The sequence below is a fragment of the Procambarus clarkii genome, chromosome 82 (assembly GCF_040958095.1).
Source record: "Procambarus clarkii isolate CNS0578487 chromosome 82, FALCON_Pclarkii_2.0, whole genome shotgun sequence".
Classification (NCBI taxonomy): Eukaryota; Metazoa; Arthropoda; class Malacostraca; order Decapoda; family Cambaridae; genus Procambarus; species Procambarus clarkii.
Window position 1 is genome coordinate 14,583,255 of NC_091231.1, and position 19,632 is coordinate 14,602,886.

At 52.4% G+C, this 19,632-nt stretch overlaps 1 protein-coding gene across 1 annotated transcript in view; it reads left to right on the top strand.

Moving 5' to 3' along the window:
- LOC123764429 (uncharacterized) overlaps positions 1-19,632 on the top strand; it is an 89,590-nt gene that overhangs the window by 40,781 nt on the left and 29,177 nt on the right. Inside the window, exon 2 of the mRNA XM_045752282.2 lies at positions 6,871-7,132. Within this exon, the coding sequence (XP_045608238.1) occupies positions 6,901-7,132 (232 nt within the window). The 5' untranslated portion in view covers positions 6,871-6,900. The remainder of the gene's footprint in view (positions 1-6,870; positions 7,133-19,632) is intronic.

Genomic DNA, 19,632 nt, shown 5'->3' on the forward strand with positions numbered 1-19,632 from the left:
GGTGACAGGGGGGCCGTCGTGGGTGACAGGGGCCCTCGTGGGTGACAGGGGGGCCGTCGTGGGTGACAGGGGGCCGTCGTGGGTGACAGGGGGGCCGTCGTGGGTGACAGGGGGCCGTCGTGGGTGACAGGGGGCCGTCGTGGGCGACAGGGGGGCCGTCGTGGGTGACAGGGGGCCGTCGTGGGTGACAGGGGGCCGTCGTGGGTGACAGTGGGGCCGTCGTGGGTGACAGTGGGGCCGTCGTGGGTGACAGTGGGGCCGTCGTGGGTGACAGGGGGGCCGTCGTGGGTGACAGTGGGGCCGTCGTGGGTGACAGTGGGGCCGTCGTGGGTGACAAGGGGCCGTCGTGGGTGACAGTGGGGCCGTCGTGGGTGACAAGGGGCCGTCATGGGTGACAGTGGGGCCGTCGTGGGTGACAGGGGGGCCGTCGTGGGTGACAGTGGGGCCGTCGTGGGTGACAGTGGGGCCGTCGTGGGCGACAGGGGGGCCGTCGTGGGTTACAGGGTGCCGTCGTGGGTGACAGGGGGCCGTCGTGGGTGACAAGGGGCCGTCGTGGGTGACAGTGGGGCCGTCGTGGGCGACAGGGGGGCCGTCGTGGGTGACAGGGGGCCGTCGTGGGTGACAGGGGGCCGTCGTGGGTGACAGGGGGCCGTCGTGGGTGACAGGGGGCCGTCGTGGGTGACAGTGGGGCCGTCGTGGGTGACAGGGTGCCGTCGTGGGTGACAGGGGGCCGTCGTGGGTGACAGGGGGCCGTCGTGGGTGACAGGGGGCCGTCGTGGGTGACAGGGGGCCGTCGTGGGTGACAGGGGGCCGTCGTGGGTGACAGGGGGCCGTCGTGGGTGACAGGGGGCCGTCGTGGGTGACAGGGGGGCCGTCGCGGGTGACAGGGGGCCGTCGTGGGTGACAGGGGGCCATCGTGGGTGACAGTGGGGCCGTCGTGGGTGACAGTGGGGCCGTCGTGGGTGACAGGGGGCCGTCGTGGGTGACAGGGGGCCGTCGTGGGTGACAGTGGGGCCGTCGTGGGTGACAGTGGGGCCGTCGTGGGTGACAGGGGGCCGTCGTGGGTGTGTGAGGGGGCAGCACGGGTGCCCCTAGAGGGAGAGGTGGTGGGGCCAGGAGCTGGAGCCCGACCACAGGTGTTAATAATGCCGTGGAGGAGGGTGTTCCTCGCCCCACACAACACCTCTTGCTCCAGCTACACCTCCACCGCCATCCGTCTTTTATGGTGGCTGCTCCACCACCACTACCACCAGTACCACCACCACCACCACTACCACCAGTACTACCACCAGTACCACCACCACCACCACCATTACCAACACCACCACCACAACCACTACTGAAGCAGGAGTTGCCAGTTTTCCTGCTGCAGGTGACGAAGGCTCTCACTAGCTGCCCCTCACTAATGAGGGACTCACCTGGCACACTGACACCACACCTGGTGCTCCTCCTCCCTACCTCTCTCCCTCCTTCCCTCTCTCTCTCTCACCTCTCCCTCCCTCTCCCCCCTCACTAGGAGGGAGTGGAGCACTTAGCAACCGTGCAGACGAGGGTGTGAACCTACCCCCGGGGCGCCATAACATTGCCAAAACTGTTAAGAATACCTTCATATATTTGGTGGTGGCGTCGCCCGCCGCCTATTATGTTGTAATTACCTTATTTTGGGGTAAAAGTCTTTGTTCATATTGTAAACACTGCCTCCCAGATGGTGGAGTGGGCAGTGTGGCCCTCACATTGCCTCCCAGATGGTGGAGTGGGCAGTGTGGCCCTCACACTGCCTCCCAGATGGTGGAGTGGGCAGTGTGGCCCTCACATTGCCTCCCAGATGGTGGAGTGGGCAGTGTGGCCCTCACACTGCCTCCCAGATGGTGGAGTGGGCAGTGTGGCCCTCACACTGCCTCCCAGATGGTGGAGTGGGCAGTGTGGCCCTCACACTGCCTCCCAGATGGTGGAGTGGGCAGTGTGGCCCTCACACTGCCTCCCAGATGGTGGAGTGGGCAGTGTGGCCCTCACACTGCCTCCCAGATGGTGGAGTGGGCAGTGTGGCCCCTCACACTGCCTCCCAGATGGTGGAGTGGGCAGTGTGGCCCCTCACACTGCCTCCCAGATGGTGGAGTGGGCAGTGTGGCCCTCACACTGCCTCCCAGATGGTGGAGTGGCCAGTGTGGCCCTCACACTGCCTCCCAGATGGTGGAGTGGGCAGTGTGGCCTCTCACACTGCCTCCCAGATGGTGGAGTGGCCAGTGTGGCCCCTCACACTGCCTCCCAGATGGTGGAGTGGGCAGTGTGGCCCCTCACACTGCCTCCCAGATGGTGGAGTGGGCAGTGTGGCCCCTCACACTGCCTCCCAGATGGTGGAGTGGCCAGTGTGGCCCCTCACACTGCCTCCCAGATGGTGGAGTGGCCAGTGTGGCCCCTCACACTGCCTCCCAGATGGTGGAGTGGGCAGTGTGGCCCTCACACTGCCTCCCAGATGGTGGAGTGGGCAGTGTGGCCCTCACACTGCCTCCAAGTAGTGGCCAGGGTGAAGGGTGAGTGGCCGCCTGAGGCTCCCTGGCCAGTCTGTGGGGACCAAACTTTTCAGTAAACTCCTGAACCTCCGTGTTTGGTAAGTTTTTGTTCTCGTTAGTGAAGGGTGAAGCTGTCGGCGCCCCCGCCCCCTCACACTAGTCTCTCCGACTGCCACCCCCCCCCCCCTTCCACCCCAACCCCCTTTCACAAATGTGTCAACTTTGCGAAAGAGAAATCATGTTCTCCCTTGAACATTATATTGTAGATGTCCCTTACTGACTAGGTTCACTGCAGTGAACCTCCAGTAAGGGTACACTGCAGTGCTCCAGTAAGGGTACACTGCAGTGCTCCAGTAAGGGTACACTGCAGTGCTCCAGTAAGGGTACACTGCAGTGCTCCAGTAAGGGTACACTGCAGTGCTCTAGTAAGGGGGTTTATAACGGGACAATATTCAGATCAAGTACCATTGTGCAAGGAATTTCTCCCTCAACAATGAACCACTTCCGCCCACTTGCTAAACGTCAATCAGAAACTCTCCTTAATTTATCGTTAAGAATTGTTGTTAATTAGTGGAGACTGGTCACTAGTTCGTGTGTGTAATAATGAGCTGTTAGCCAGCTGGTGCCAAGGTCGTACAGTGCCAGCTGGTGCCAGGGCCACCTGTCACCACCATAACAACCGCCACACAGATGTCAAACCTCCATGAGCTGGTGCCAAACTTCCCCAGGACTACACCTGGGCCGGGCCGACCAGTCATACTCGAGCTAAGCTGCTAGGGGTATTGTGATTGGTTCAGGGTTAGCGAGTCAGGAAGCCGCACGGCAGGCAGCAACCCCTGGAGGTCCGCTGGCAGGCACTCTCTCTTGTGGCGCAGCGCAGGGAGGATGTGCCTCGACCCCAGACCAGGCTGGCGGCACCCACAGCAGGTGAGGGAGTCTCAGGCCGCCCTTCAGCGTCTCTCCACTGTCACTGGGAAGCCAAATCAAGCTGCCGTGGTCTCAGTCTCCGTGGTGTAGTGGTAAGACACTCGCCTGGCGTTCCGCGAGCGCTATGTCATGGGTTCGTATCCTGGCCGGGGAGGATTTACTGGGCGCAATTCCTTAACTGTAGCCTCTGTTTAACGCAACAGTAAAATGTGTACTTGGATGAAAAAACGATTCTTCGCGGCAGGGGATCGTATTCCAGGGACCTGCCCGAAACGCTACGCGTACTAGTGGCTGTACAAGAATGTAACAACTCTTGTATATATCTCAAAAAAAATACTGCCGTATTACGCTTGATATCCTAGAGCAGAGCACGCCTTAGCTCTATGCCAATTGAAGATGTCATTGAACTTGCCTTGTTACCTCACCCCCACTTATAAGCCCTTCTTCCCCCTCCAGCCCCTCACCCTTACTCCTCCGGCCCCTCACCCCCCCCCCCCCTCCATGTACACCTGCTGATGGTCCTGGACGTAGAGAAACGCCTTCACTTCCTTCATTAGGGTGTGGGGGTTGGGTGTTCAAGTAATTATCCAAAGAATGCACCAACCCGGGAAGGCCATGTAGCACCATCAAATGTGCGGGATAATCAGAGGGCGCTAAATATCACCAAGGATGCCAATACGAGAACAGAAACGCATAAGGCGAACGATATCAAAAGTATCCGAGTCACCGAGAATTCCATCGAGGGACAAGTGACCACGAGGGACGGTCGGGAAACAAGACACGCGCTCGTTCTGGAAATCAGAACATTTAACAAGGATATGCACGACCCAAAGAGGGACAATACAGTTAGGACAATAAGGAGCAAGGTGGCGCTCAATTAAGTATCTGAGTTAACCATGTATGGCCAATACGCCACCTCGCCAGAGCCGTTACCCACCGCCGGTTACAGTGGTAGGAGGAAGGCCACGGGGGGACACTACTCTTAAGAGTACGCAGTTTGTTACCAGTAACAGAAGACCAACAACCCTGCCAATGGGCAAGGATGGAGGAATGAATAACTGGGTAAAAGTCAGAATAAGGAATACCTTTGCGGAAGATGGGACAAGTGCGGATAGCTTCCTTGGCGGCAGCGTCCGCACACTCATTTCAGGACACACCAATATGGCTGGGAACACCCAGCAAAAATCCAGTCTTAAATCTACTGGAGATAAAAAAACAGCCAATGTTGAATCATGACGACCTCCAGATGGACTGGATTAAAGGACTCCAGAGCCATGAGGGCACTGCGAGAGTTAACTACAACAACAACAAAGGATTGACAGCGAGAAAGCAGTTGACGAAGAGTAGAGAGAATTGTATAAAGTTCTGCCGTGAGGATGTATGTGTTGCCTGCCTCTCCAGAGGCAGGCAACACATACAGGTGTGGTCAAGAAAAACAACAGAGTATACTTCACCGTCTGCAGACTAAGACCCATGAGTGAAGAGGGAAATGGAGCGGGAGTGTGAAGAAAAGTGTTCAAGGAAAAGACATTTCAGAACTTTAGTAGGGGTAAAAGCTTTAGTGATGTGGCTCAGGGTTTTACAAAATTTAGGAAAGGGGACCCTCCATGGGGGCATGGACGAAACAACACGAGGAGAAATACCGGTAATACTAACCTAAAGAGAGTTTTGTAGGCAAGTCAACCATACAGAAAGAAGGAGGTAGTGAAGGGGAACAGGGACCACAGGAGGGGCAAAATTCAAAGCACGACAAAGGCAAGATTGAGGGTGCTGTAAGCGCAAGGTACGAAGACGATAGCGATCACGGCGGTCTTGGTGAGACAGGACGCCGGTTTCAACATACAAGCTGAGGGGAGGAGTCAAACGAAAGGCACCAGAGCTGAGACGTAACTCAGTGTGGTGCAGAGCATCAAGACGGTGAAAAGTAGGAGAAGCAGACGAGTAAACAGGGCAACCATAATTGAGTTTAGACAGAATGAGAGAGGAATGTCAAGAGAGGAGCATACACCTATCAACTTCCTAAGAAGTAAGGGACAAAACCTTAAGGAGGTTAGGGCCTTAGAACATTCAACTCAGAGGTAAGAGATATGGGGTGACAAAGACAAACGAGTGTCAAGAATTTACCCCAAAAGCTTACTTAAATCTTTATACACAAGTCGATGACCATAAAGCAACAAAGAGGGACGAAGTACGACCCGCTTCTGAGTAAAAGTCATGGCTCAAGTCTTAGTTGTAGAGAAATTGAAGCCATGATTGGTGGCCCAAGATAACACGGCATCAATCGCAAGTTGAAGCCGTCATTGAAGGAAAGGAGTCATGACCCCAACAGCAAAGAATAAGATCATCGACATAGAGCACCGAGAAGATGCCAGAGGGAAGGGAGGAAAGAAGACCACTGAGGGCAACATGGAAAAGCATAGTGCTCAGAACACTACCTTGGGGTACATCTTCATTTTGCCGAAAAGAGGCAAGAGAGAGCAGTACCCAGCCTCATTCTAAAGGAACAACGAGAGATGAAGCTTTGTAGGAAGAGAGATTACCACGAAGGCCAAAAAACGGAGTTGGGACAAACTGTGATATCTCCAGGTGGTATCATATGCCTTTTCCAGGTCAAAAAGGGCAGCAACAACGGAGGTCTTGGCAGCAAAAGCATTACAAATAAACCTCCAAGTTCACCAAGACATCAGTTGTGCTGCGGCACTTACGAAAGCCAAACTGAGAAGGGGAGAGGTGGTGATGATGTTCTAAGAACTACATCAAACTGACATTGACCATATGTTCAAAGAGTTTGCAACGCAACTCGTGAGGGCAATAGGGCAGAAGTCCTTAGGGGATGTCCCTAGAGACCCTGATTTCCGAATAGGAAGAACCACCGCCTGGAGCCAGTCCTCGGGGACTGATGATGACTCCCACATAGGATTATACAGAGTGAGTAAATACCAAGATGCGCATGAATGGAGATGGCGAAGCATCTCATAATGAATGTCATCCGAGCCCACTGCCGTAGAACCACAGAGGGCCAGGGCAGACTGAAGTTCGGAGAGAGAGAAGAGATTATAGGGAAGCTGGAGACGAGTGTGAAAGTCTAGGGGAAAAAATTCAAGAATGGGCTTATTATAGCACTTATTCCAAAATCTAGGAGAGGGAATGTACTCAATCTGATTCCAGCAAGAATTATAGAAGGCGGAAGGGTTCTGCTATCAAAAAGAGATCTTCTCAACTCGAAGAGGCTGACGACGACGACCTCGAGGGGGTCGGGTGAATGTATCAACCTGGAGGACAGAATGCCCGAGTTTTCTATTTTCCACCGCAGTCAATCTTCCCAGATACTTTGTGCATCTATCACCTTCCTTAACTTCCTTGGCATTTACAGGTAACTGACGTGTCTGTGATGATCGTAGTAGTCACTAATGCTTGGTCTCCTCTTCGGCAGAAGTAGGAGGGCGTGCAGCAGGAGACGAAGATGTACTCTGGGGCGCTGATGTCGGCCAAGCTGCGGCAGGCTGCGCAAGCCGCTGCAGCTTCGGCCAGTCAGCGCAGCGAAACCCTGAGACCTCGACGGTCGCAGGCCAAGCGGCAGTGGAGCATCCAGGCGGTCAAGGGCAAGGTCACCACCAGCTGCTTGTGGAACGCCTGTAAGGCCCTCACCATCGGCGTCCTCCTCATCTTCATTGGTGCCGGCATGGCCACCGTCGGTAAGTGACCGCCTCACACCTTCCCCATGTAACTCTCACACATGCACACAGGCATGCACACACATACAGGCATGCACACACTTGCACACACACTTGCACACACACACACACAGGACACACACACACACACACACGCACAGGACACACACACAGGACACACACACACACACAGGACACACACACAACACAGGACACAGGACACACACACACACACAGGACACACACACACACACAGGACACACACACAACACAGGACACACACACAACACAGGACACACACACACACACAGGACACACACACACACACAGGACACACACACACACAGGACACACACACACACAGGACACACACACACACACACACACACACACACACACACACACACACACACACACACACACACACACAGGACACACACACACACACACTTGCACACACACACACAGGACACACACACACACACACACACACACACACACACACACACACACACACACACAGGACACACACACACAGGACACACACACACACAGGACACACACACACACACACACAGGACACACACACACACACACACACACACACACACACACACACACACACACACACACACACACACACACACAGGACACACACACACACACACACACACACACACACACACACACACACACACACACAGGACACACACACACACACACACACACACACAGGACACACACACACAGGACACACACACACACAGGACACACACACACACAGGACACACACACACACAGGACACACACACACACACAGGACACACACACACACAGGACACACACACACACACACACACACACACACACACACACACACACACACACACACACACACACACACACACACACAGGACACACAGGACACACACACACACAGGACACACACACACACAGGACACACACACACACACAGGACACACACACACACACAGGACACACACACACACACAGGACACACACACACACACAGGACACACACACACACACAGGACACACAGGACACACACACACACACAGGACACACACACACACAGGACACACACACACACAGGACACACACACACACACAGGACAAACACACACACACAACACACACACAACACACAGGACAAACACACACACACAGGACACACACACACACAGGACACACACACAACACACACACACAGGACACACACACACACAGGACACACACACACAGGACACACACACACACAGGACACACACACACACACAGGACACACACACAGGACACACACACACACAGGACACACACACACACACAGGACACACACACACACACACACACACACACACACACACACACACACACACACAACACTGCCACTTTAGCCACAGTGTAGCACTATCATCCCCCTCTCCCCCAACTTCAAAACAAATTTGCTTTTGATATTTGATGAAATTTAATTTGTTTAACCTCATGCTAATGTGATATTATGGTGTGGGGTTTGTGTATCGTCTCTTGCGGTCTGTTGGGGTTAGTGATACCTGGATCACGGTGATTGGTAGTGACAGCTGGCACACGGTGATTGGTAGTGACAGCTGGCACACGGTGATTGGTAGTGACAGCTGGCCAGGTACAGGCGTCAGTGTTGCCAGAACAATCAGCTGGGCGTGTACTGGCAAGAGTGAAGCACTGTCTTGCGTCCATCAAGAATGACTTGTCATTCAAGTCATTCTTGAATCTGAATGAAGATTGAAGATGTTGTCATCTTCAAGTCATTCAAGTCCCATCAACGCCACAAGTCCTCCCCACAAGAGCCACAAGCCCGCCAGCTCCTGCAACGTGTAGTCAACATGACTTAGTCTCAACGGTGCTCTTCCCTGTGGAAGTGAACCTTGGTGTACTTCACCATACCTCCTCTTCCTCCTCCTCCTGTCGTCCTTGTCGTCCTCCTTTGTCCTCCTCCATCATCATTTTCCTGCTCCCTCCCGCATGCACCGAGGAGAATAACCCTCAATTGATCGCTTTATAATTTTTCTCGTCCACTCTTTTTCTTAGGGGAGGGAGGGGTAGGGGGGAGGAAAGGGGTTTGGCAGCAGTGGGGCAGGTTGAGGGACGTGTCTTTAATATTACGGTGGGTGCAGGCGTCGTCCCTCGCCTGGGAGGTCCCTGGCACTGTCCCTGAGGCAGTGCCAGGGACGGTGACCCCTGGCTCGTCAGGCTTAGTGCTGGGGTCAGGTCACACACACACAATAATGGACAAATCATCTCCGGAGATTTTGTTGTCTGTCTCAGGGAAAGACTTGGGTCAGGGGGAGGGGCTAAGGGATGAGGGAGAGGTGTTGATTGGAGGCCTGGGATGAGAGAGGAGGTGATTGGAGGTTTGGGATGAGGGAGAGGTGTTGATTGGAGGCCTGGGTGACTGGGAGGAGTTGAGGGGATGTTCGTGTGAGGGGAGGCCGTCTCCCTGACCCAAGCCCGTCCTGGATGCCACGGGTGCATGCAGCGTCTCCTGCCAGTGTTTACATTTGGTCACATGTGGAGCAGGTGATGGTCTCCCGGGGAGGCTCACACTCCCGCCAAAACACTATAGTGTGACCACAATGGCAAGAGCCATGTTGTCTCGGGTATACACAGTTCTGTTAGTTGTTGCGTTGTTATATAGTGGCGCTTACCCAAGGCTGTGGTCAACTCTGTGAAGGTGTCATTTTTGGCTAACACATCAGTTATTGTGAGGCATCCTGAGGCCATCTTGTGTGTTTTCCAGAACCTCTGAATATGGTCGTCCAAGCTGAGGCCGTCCTCAGACTATGGTCATCCAAGCTGAGGCCGTCCTCAGACTATGGTCGTCCAAGCTGAGACCGTCCTCAGACCATGGTCGTCCAAGCTGAGGTCGTCCTCAGACTATACTCGTCCAAGCTGAGGCCGTCCCCAAAGCGCCAGAATATACTAATTATAAGCATGTCGCCTGCAATCAATATTCGCTTAATTTAATAAAAATTTTGTTGTTACAATTTGCAATCCTCTTTTAATAAATACAATATTTTCACTCGATGTTTACCTGTTGAAATAGTGCACAGTGACTATTGACTGAAGCACAGTCGTGTGTAAACTGTTGGCATCATTTAACGTTCCCAGCTGACCTATTTATTAGTTCCCATTTGAATTTGGGATTCTAACTCCACTTGCCAATGTGATATGACCCACGTAAGTGAAGACATTATATCAGGTTTGCTAATTAACTTATATACCTTTGGTTATATTTTAACATGTGTAATACGTATGTGATATATATTATTATATATATATATATATATATATATATATATATATATATATATATATTATATATATATTATATATATATTATATATATATATTATATATATTATATATATAGATATATATATATATATATATATATATATATATATATATATATATATATATATATATATATATGCCCACTTGGGGATTGTAAGCCCCAACGATCTCAGTATATAGACAAGACAACAATAACTCTCTAGGTGATTAACAATGCACGAGCAACAGGGCTCCATCAAGGAACATCACTAGAGACATCTTAACAAGCAACACTGAAATAATCGACAGGTATAACAACCACAAGACTGAATAAACTGTCTTAGCCTCAGTTTTACCCTCCATAATACACCAGATGGTCACAGGTATGTAGGAGAGGTCACAGGTATGCAGCAGAGGTCACAGGAAATAGGAGAGGTGTATCAGTATAATAGTTGACACTCTCCTTAAACTGTCAGAAAGATCATCAAAGTCTTCCTCCATCTCACGCTCGTCTCCATAATTGCCTTCCAGGTGTGACCTGCTAGTATTCACCCGATTGTGGTGGCGGGGTCGAGCTTCAGCTCCTTAGTCCCACCTCAACCTATACTGAGTCTTGTTATATCTACTGTGCTATATATACTACACTCTTAGGGAGTTGCTTACATCCCTGAGGATGATCTTCGCCCCAAGTTACCATCTTTGTTCTTTTGTTTTACCCTGTGTGTGTGTGTGTGTGTGTGTGTGTGTGTGTGTGTGTGTGTGGTGTACTACACACACTCCACACTTTCAAAAAAGATACTTTCCCCCAATCACTGACAGGTTGACAGTAGCAAAGTTATCATATCTGGCAGAGCCAGTCAACAATGGGTCAGAAACCCTCTAATATTGACGCCCAAGTGATCACACATGACAGGGTAGGAGAGTATTGATCTCTTACTGGGACCCGTCGGGTTCAGAGGTTACCGGAGTTGTGTCCCATCCTACACTACAAAGAACCTTCGTATAGAGACACTCAATAACCCGTCCTCGTACACCGTCGCATTTTGATTCATAGTTTACTTATGGCCAAAAATCGTCGTGCTTGAAAATGGAAGAAGCTTGCGAAGCTAACATATACTATCCCGTTTTCTGTTTTGGGTCCTCTGGCAGGTTGGGATAGGACATTTTAGTGACCGTTTCTTTGCGAGTCCACACACACACACACACACACACACGATGTCAATTTCTTAAAATCCGGCAAATTTACAATTCCTTTCGTGAGAGTTAGCGAGTACATGACCTCCAGCCACAGAGTACAACCCCACATCCCCCTGTACGCTTGGCCAGCAAACAATGTACTTCCCTATTATAGGCATATATAACTTGAGTCCTCTGAAGGCGTATACTGGTGGCTGGCGCACCAGTCATAACTCCGTCCATCTCGAATAGTCAGGGAGTGAAGCAAACGTTACAGACAGAATGGTTAAAGGAGGAATCACTGTTAGTACCTCGCTGCACCTCGGTCTCCGTGTTCGATTTCCGCCCCTCAGGTCATTCCCCCCTCTCATGTTCCACACCAACTATTCCGCCTGGTACCAGGCCGCAGTCACAGCCCCGCTCCTGTGCCAGGTTACTCCATTACGGCGCAGTCACAGCCCCGCTCCTGTGCCAGGTAAGTTCATTACGGGCTCACGGGTTGCCAGAGCTACTTGCAACTTCTTGGCCCGAATAGCGTAATTTAAAACAACAACTAGGGTATGAGGAGGCCGCCAGGACTGGTCCCCGCTGGCCGCTGGGTGAGGCCTCCAGGACTGGTCCCCGCTGGCCGCTGGGTGAGGCCTCCAGGACTGGTCCCCGCTGGCCGCTGGGTGAGGCCTCCAGGACTGGTCCCCGCTGGCCGCTGGGTGAGGCCTCCAGGACTGGTCCCCGCTGGCCGCTGGGTGAGGCCTCCAGGACTGGTCCCCGCTGGCCGCTGGGTGAGGCCTCCAGGACTGGTCCCCGCTGGCTGCTGGGTGAGGCCTCCAGGACTGGTCCCCGCTGGCCGCCGCGCGAGGCCACCAGGACTGGTCCCTGCTGGCCGCCGCGCGAGGCCGCCAGGACTGGTCCTTGCTAGCCGCCCACATTATCCTCCTCATTTGTGTCCTCTTGATTTGGTGTTAATGCTCGCGGCTCTTTAGCCTGTCCACGTCGCGGTAGTCTGCTGCACGCTAATGGCGCCCGCACGCTAAAGGCGCCTGCACGCTAATGGCACCTAGCCTCACCCAGAGGTTGTCACCCCCGCCCCACTCACTCCTCCCGCCCCACTCACCCCCCCCCCCCCCCCCGCGTCCAACCACTTGGGTTAGACGGTAGAGCGACGGTCTCGCTTCATGCAGGTCAACGTTCAATCCCCGACCGTCTAAGTGGTGTAGGGTCAGGGCTGTGACCCTGACCCCAGGGTCACGGCCTGGGGTCAGGGTCACGGCCTGGGGTCAGGGTCACGGCCTGGGGTCAGGGTCACGGCCTGGGGTCAGGGTCACGGCCTGGGGTCAGGGTCACGGCCTGGGGTATCCCCACTGGATTTTGAAGAAGCCATAGACACGACGCTAGTGCTCGCTAGAGTGGAGTACTGCTGCACAATGACAGCCCCTTTCAAAGCTGGAGAAATTGCTGACCTGGAAAGCGTACAGAGATCCTTTACTGCTAGAATCCACTCACTAAAACATCTAAAACCGAAACGCTAAAACATCTAAACGGCCCGAAACGCTATGCGTACTAGTGACTTTAGGTATTGTATGTACTAGCGCTATCTATAAATCCAACATTATGTTTGTAAATCAACTATGTACTTTCCTAAATAAAATTTACTTTACTAAACTACTGGGACCGACTAAAGGGCCTAAATCTATATTCTCTTGAGCGCAGGCGGGAGAGATACATAATAATTTACACGTGGAAAATAGTAGAGGGGCTGGTCCCAAACCTGCACACAGAAATAACATCACTTGAGACCAGAAGGCATGGCAGGATGTGCAGAATACCCCCGTTGAAGAGCAGAGGTGCAACTGGTACTCTGAGGGAGAACTCTATCAACATCAGAGGCCCGAGACTGTTCAACACGCTTCCACTACACATAAGGGGCATAACTGGCCGACCCCTCACAGTGTTCAAGAGAGAACTATCAACACCAGAGGCCCGAGACTGTTCAACACGCTTCCACTACACATAAGGGGCATAACTGGCCGACCCCTCACAGTGTTCAAGAGAGAACTATCAACATCAGAGGCCCGAGACTGTTCAACACGCTTCCACTACACATAAGGGGCATAACTGGCCGACCCCTCACAGTGTTCAAGAGAGAACTTGACAAACACCTCCAAAAGATATCTGATCAACCAGGCTGTGATACATAACGTCAGGCTGCGAGCAGCCGAGTCAGTCTACTTGACCAGTTCAGCAACCAGGAGACCTGGTCGAGGCCGGGCCGCGGGGATGTTAATAAGCCCCGAAATCATCGCAAGGTGACCCAAGAGGTGGCACGGGCATGAATAACCCGTTTCCCAACATCAAGAAAACGGTCAATTTAAAGTGTCCTCTCATAACCTACCAGAGGACATAAAACAAAAAACAGGACAGTACATCAATTTCGCCAGCCGCTTCCGTTTTCTTGTGCGACCATTTCTGGCCTTAGTAACGCGTGCGAGAGAAAACCGACGTTCTTTGTATGAAGACAGGTAGACACCAGACCTGGAGACCTCCACTTTGGTGCAGAGATTTATTTCCTTCTGCATGTGATACATTCAGTCGTTCCCCTCCTCTGTGTGTGTGTATTCACCTAGTTGTGTTTGCGGGGTTTGAGCTCTGCTCTTTCGGCCCGCCTCTCAACTGTCAATCAACTGATCCCCCCCCCCCCAACACACACGCACAACCTGGTCTGGGAAACTGGAAAAAATTCAGAAGTTTGCGATGAGGCTCGTCACAGACAGTCAGGCAGGCAGACAGACAGGCAGACAGACAGGCAGACAGACAGGCAGACAGACAGGCAGACAGACAGGCAGGCAGACAGACAGGCAGGCAGACAGACAGGCAGGCAGACAGACAGCATTAGGGGGGAGGGTGACTGCTAGCAGACTGAGAAAGCAGGCAAGTCTTGCGCCGCAGCAGCAGTGGCCCTCATTTGATTTGGCAGGAAATTAAGTCTTGCCAAGTTTAAGGGTCCCGGTAGTACAGTCGGGTTCGTTCTTAACTCACAATCGGGAATTCCGCGTTCGAATCCCGGGCGGGATACAAATGCCTGGGCGCATTCCCTATCACCTCGTTACCCTGTTCACCTGGCAGTAAGTAGGTATCCAGGAGTTCATCAGCTTGTTCTGGGGTTGCATCGTAGAGGGAGTCAGTAATTGGACTCGAGAACATCGATATATACACACACACACTGGCTGACTGTTCCCAGACGACACATGAGTTATTAAATGGTTTAGACATTGCTACAAAAACGTATTCCTCTGCTTGCTTCTCCATGTAACTTGTGTGGGTGTTGGGAGGCAAGGTTGGTAGTGGTGGTGGCTAGGGTGGTCTTAGTGTGTGTGGTGGTGGTGGCTAGGGTGGTCTTAGTGTGTGTGGTGGTGGTGGCTAGGGTGGTCTTAGTGTGTGTGGTGGTGGCTAGGGTGGTCTTAGTGTGTGTGGTGGTGGCTAGGGTGGCCTTAGTGTGTGTGGTGGTGGCTAGGGTGGCTTTAGTGTGTGTGGTGGTGGCTAGGGTGGTCTTAGTGTGTGTGGTGGTGGTGGCTAGGGTGGTCTTAGTGTGTGTGGTGGTGGCTAGGGTGGTCTTAGTGTGTGTGGTGGTGGCTAGGGTGGTCTTAGTGTGTGTGGTGGTGGCTAGGGTGGTCTTAGTGTGTGTGGTGGTGGCTAGGGTAGTCTTAGTATGTGGTGGTGGCTAGGGAGGTCTTAGTGTGTGTGGTGGTGGCTAGGGTAGTCTTAGTGTGTGTGGTGGTGGCTAGGGAGGTCTTAGTGTGTGTGGTGGTGGCTAGGGTAGTCTTAGTATGTGGTGGTGGCTAGGGAGGTCTTAGTGTGTGTGGTGGTGGCTAGGGTAGTCTTAGTATGTGGTGGTGGCTAGGGAGGTCTTAGTGTGTGTGGTGGTGGCTAGGGTAGTCTTAGTATGTGGTGGTGGCTAGGGAGGTCTTAGTGTGTGTGGTGGTGGCTAGGGTGGTCTTAGTGTGTGTGGTGGTGGCTAGGGTGGTCTTAGTGTGTGTGGTGGTGGCTAGGGTGGTCTTAGTGTGTGTGGTGGTGGCTAGGGTGGCCTTAGTGTGTGTGGTGGTGGCTAGGGTGGCTTTAGTGTGTGTGGTGGTGGCTAGGGTGGTCTTAGTGTGTGTGGTGGTGGTGGCTAGGGTGGTCTTAGTGTGTGTGGTGGTGGCTAGGGTGGTCTTAGTGTGTGTGGTGGTGGCTAGGGTGGTCTTAGTGTGTGTGGTGGTGGCTAGGGTGGTCTTAGTGTGTGTGGTGGTGGCTAGGGTAGTCTTAGTATGTGGTGGTGGCTAGGGAGGTCTTAGTGTGTGTGGTGGTGGCTAGGGTGGTCTTAGTGTGTGTGGTGGTGGCTAGGGAGGTCTTAGTGTGTGTGGTGGTGGCTAGGGTAGTCTTAGTATGTGGTGGTGGCTAGGGAGGTCTTAGTGTGTGTGGTGGTGGCTAGGGTGGTCTTAGTGTGTGTGGTGGTGGCTAGGGTGGTCTTAGTGTGTGTGGTGGTGGCTAGGGTGGTCTTAGTGTGTGTGGTGGTGGCTAGGGTGGTCTTAGTGTGTGTGGTGGTGGCTAGGGTGGTCTTAGTGTGTGTGGTGGTGGCTAGGGTGGTCTTAGTGTGTGTGGTGGTGGCTAGGGTGGTCTTAGTGTGTGGTGGCACACACACGAGTCATGGCAGCAACAGGTAGTGGTGGGTGTGTACTGCTGTTGTGGTGCTGCTTTAGTGTGTAATGTGCTCCAAGCCCCCGGCTCAACCCTACCTCGTCCTCCACCTCCCCTAATACCCTCCCCCCCTTCCCTCTCTCCCTCACTCTCCCTCAAAAAGCACTCGATACAAAACATGTTGCCATTTGTTGTGGAATTATAGTTAGAAACATTGAAGCAGGGAGTGACTTCAGTGAGAGTAGTCAGTAGTTGGTGACAACTGACGACTCCTCGTAGACCCTCAGCACCCACCTGTCTACTTCGACATCAAGACACATCTGGGGTGAAGCAGACAGTGGTGTCAGAGGTGAAAGGTGACACCTGCTGGTCCTCACACCCATCTTTCACTCCTGTTCTCTTCCTTTCCTGTTGTTTCCTTCCGTGATTTCGCCGGATGGTCCCCCCCACCAACCACTTGGGCTGGACGGTAGAGCGACGGTCTCGCTTCCTGCAGGTCGGCGTTCAATCCCCGACCGTCCAATTGGTTGGGGCACCATTCCTTCCCCCCGTCCCGTCTCAAATGCTTATCCTGACCCCTTCCAAGTAAGTGCTATATAGTCGTAATGGCTTGGCACTTTCCCCGCCCCCTGATAATTCCCTTCCCTCCCCCTTATCATTAGAAAAAAAAATCGCCGGATGGACTTCCTATTTAAGTCCAGTTGAATATCAACAACAGTGACATGAATGACTTAACTAAGCCAGAAGGCTGTCCAGCCGGCACCTCAGTGGTAGAAATGACTGCCAGATAGTCAAGTGTTTTATTGACTGACGTAACGTCTCATCACACAAAGAGCGCCATCTTGTAGTGAAACTCTACCGAGAATATTCAGTTTCAGATCAAAGATCCCAAGCCTCTGGGTCAGGTCGCTCTCATTCTCGCTCTCTGGTCTCCCACAAGGCCGAGACGTGCGTGGCGAGAGAGTTGTGTAGCCCCAGACGGCATGTTGGGCAGTTATACGAGTTTTGGACGCATAAGCTGAGCGAGGTCGGGTGTGAATACCGGCCAAGTAGCACTCTTGAAAGCGCTACAAGTGGCACTCCAAGAAGCTTTACTGTGGCTCTCTGGAGAATAGTGAGGTTGCAGTGTTGCAAGTGTTCCATTAACACTAGTTAAAGTGTGGAGATGGCATAGTGTCGAGTGATGTGTTGGCACTTTAGGAGAGGACATGTTAAGAAGCCACACACTGGCACGGTCTCCAGTGACACTTTACAAGGTTACGGTGGCACCGTGTCAGAGGGTCGAGTGGCACCGTGTCAGAGGGTCGTGTGGCACCGTGTCAGAGGGTCGTGTGGCACCGTGTCAGAGGCTCGTGTGACACTGGGAAAAGTTAACTGTACAGCTTCGTAAAAATTGGATCAAGAGGAATGTCGAGCCACCGTTTGTGAGAGGAGCGGGACCCGGGGCGAAGGGCCCGGGGCGAAGGGCTGAGGTCGAAGGGCCCCCCAAAGGCGGGTGTCCAGCAGGAGCTACGAGCCCCCTCAGCGATCAGGAGCCCCGCACTGACCTGCTGGGTGTACCCGGGATGGATTACTAATGAATCTTCTCCCTCGCCACCAGTCACCACCACCACTAATACCTATACACCACCATCACTCTCACCATCCCTGCCATCATTAACCTTTCCTACCATCACCACTAACCATCCCACTAACCATTCCACCACCAGACAAGGTTTACCTCAACATTGCGGCAAGAAAACAAACGAAGGTAAAAGTGAATGTTGGTGAAGGAGCATTTTCCGGTAACGTCCGCGTGATCAGGAGAGATTATCCTTAAAGTTGTCCTTCTCGCTCACCTGCGAGTACTGCAGTAGTGAGCCACGGAGGCCTGGAGCATGGAGTAGTGAGTCACGGAGGCCTGGAGCATGGAGTAGTGAGTCACGGAGGCCTGGAGCATGGAGTAGTGAGCCACAAAGGCCTGGAGCATGCAGTAGTGAGCCACGGAGGCCTGGAGCATGGAGTAGTGAGTCACGGAGGCCTGGAGCATGGAGTAGTGAGCCACGGAGGCCTGGAGCATGGAGTAGTGAGTCACGCAGGCCTGGAGCATGGAGTAGTGAGCCACGGAGGCCTGGAGCATGCAGCAGTGAGCCACGGAGGCCTGGAGCATGCAGTACTGAGCCAGGGAGGCCTGGAGCATGGAGTAATGGAAGGTGGGAGGAAGGATAAGTGTTTAAGTGACCACTTGCAAGGATCACTTGCAGTTCACAACTAGACAGTCCTCCAGCCCGTCCTCATAAATAAAGGCCAAAGACCATTCCATCCACCCGCCAAACCCCAGCTGTTTATGAATGAAACACGGTTTACACACGACTCACAACTGATGACGTTCGAACACGGAGACATTTGGGACAGGCAGCCAGTATACATATACGTGTTATATACGGTGGGGCTGGGGGTACACGGTGGGGCTGGGGGTACACGCACCACGAACCCTGACATTTGTGTGGGAACCGACCTGTGAGATTTATATTTATTTGATTTATATGAATTTATATTTACGTTAATTTATATACTTCGATAGCAATTTGTATAATGTTAAGTGGACTGTATTTCTGCAATAATCTCAATCTCACAAATCGATCCTCTACACATTAGGGGGGGTTAAATTAATATATATGCAGCCAATCAAACTACAGTAATAGACTACATACTATTAAACATTGAAGAGGTTCCTTATCTTATAGTACAGCAGGTTAGTCCACCAGGTATAACTAGGGTGTAGACACCAAATTATCCTCTTTGAGGTAGCTTCCATATCACCCAGTAACTGGTGCACAATCTTGCATCCTCGTCTTGACCTGTCAAAAGTGCGCTAGCTGTGAAGCCAGAAACCTAGTATATGACAAGTATTTCAGAGAAAACACTATATGGAACATTGAGACCTGGCTTAATTACCTTTAGTTTGAGGCGATTTCGCGTTCTAACCGGCTAACCCTATATCCTGACATTAATGGCCATAAATGAATGATAAACGGGTTTCGGATAGACACTTAACTTGTATCTGTAGACAGCGTGTTGACAATGGTACCTTTGGTTTCCATAACACTACGTCCAAGTAAATTTAACAGGAGCCGAATTTGCTCCCGTGTGAGCCTCTGGTCTCGTATAACAACAATGGCTGCCCTCCTCCTCCACTCTGACGCCTGGCTTACATTGTCCAGATTTCAGAACGTGATAGAAGGGTCACATTTACTCTACTTTAATATTGATAATTAAGTTAATTTATATAAGATGTTTTTATGATGGTAAAGTCCAAAGACTAATGTATTTAAGAATAATTCCCAGCAGAATAGCTGGTGAATTA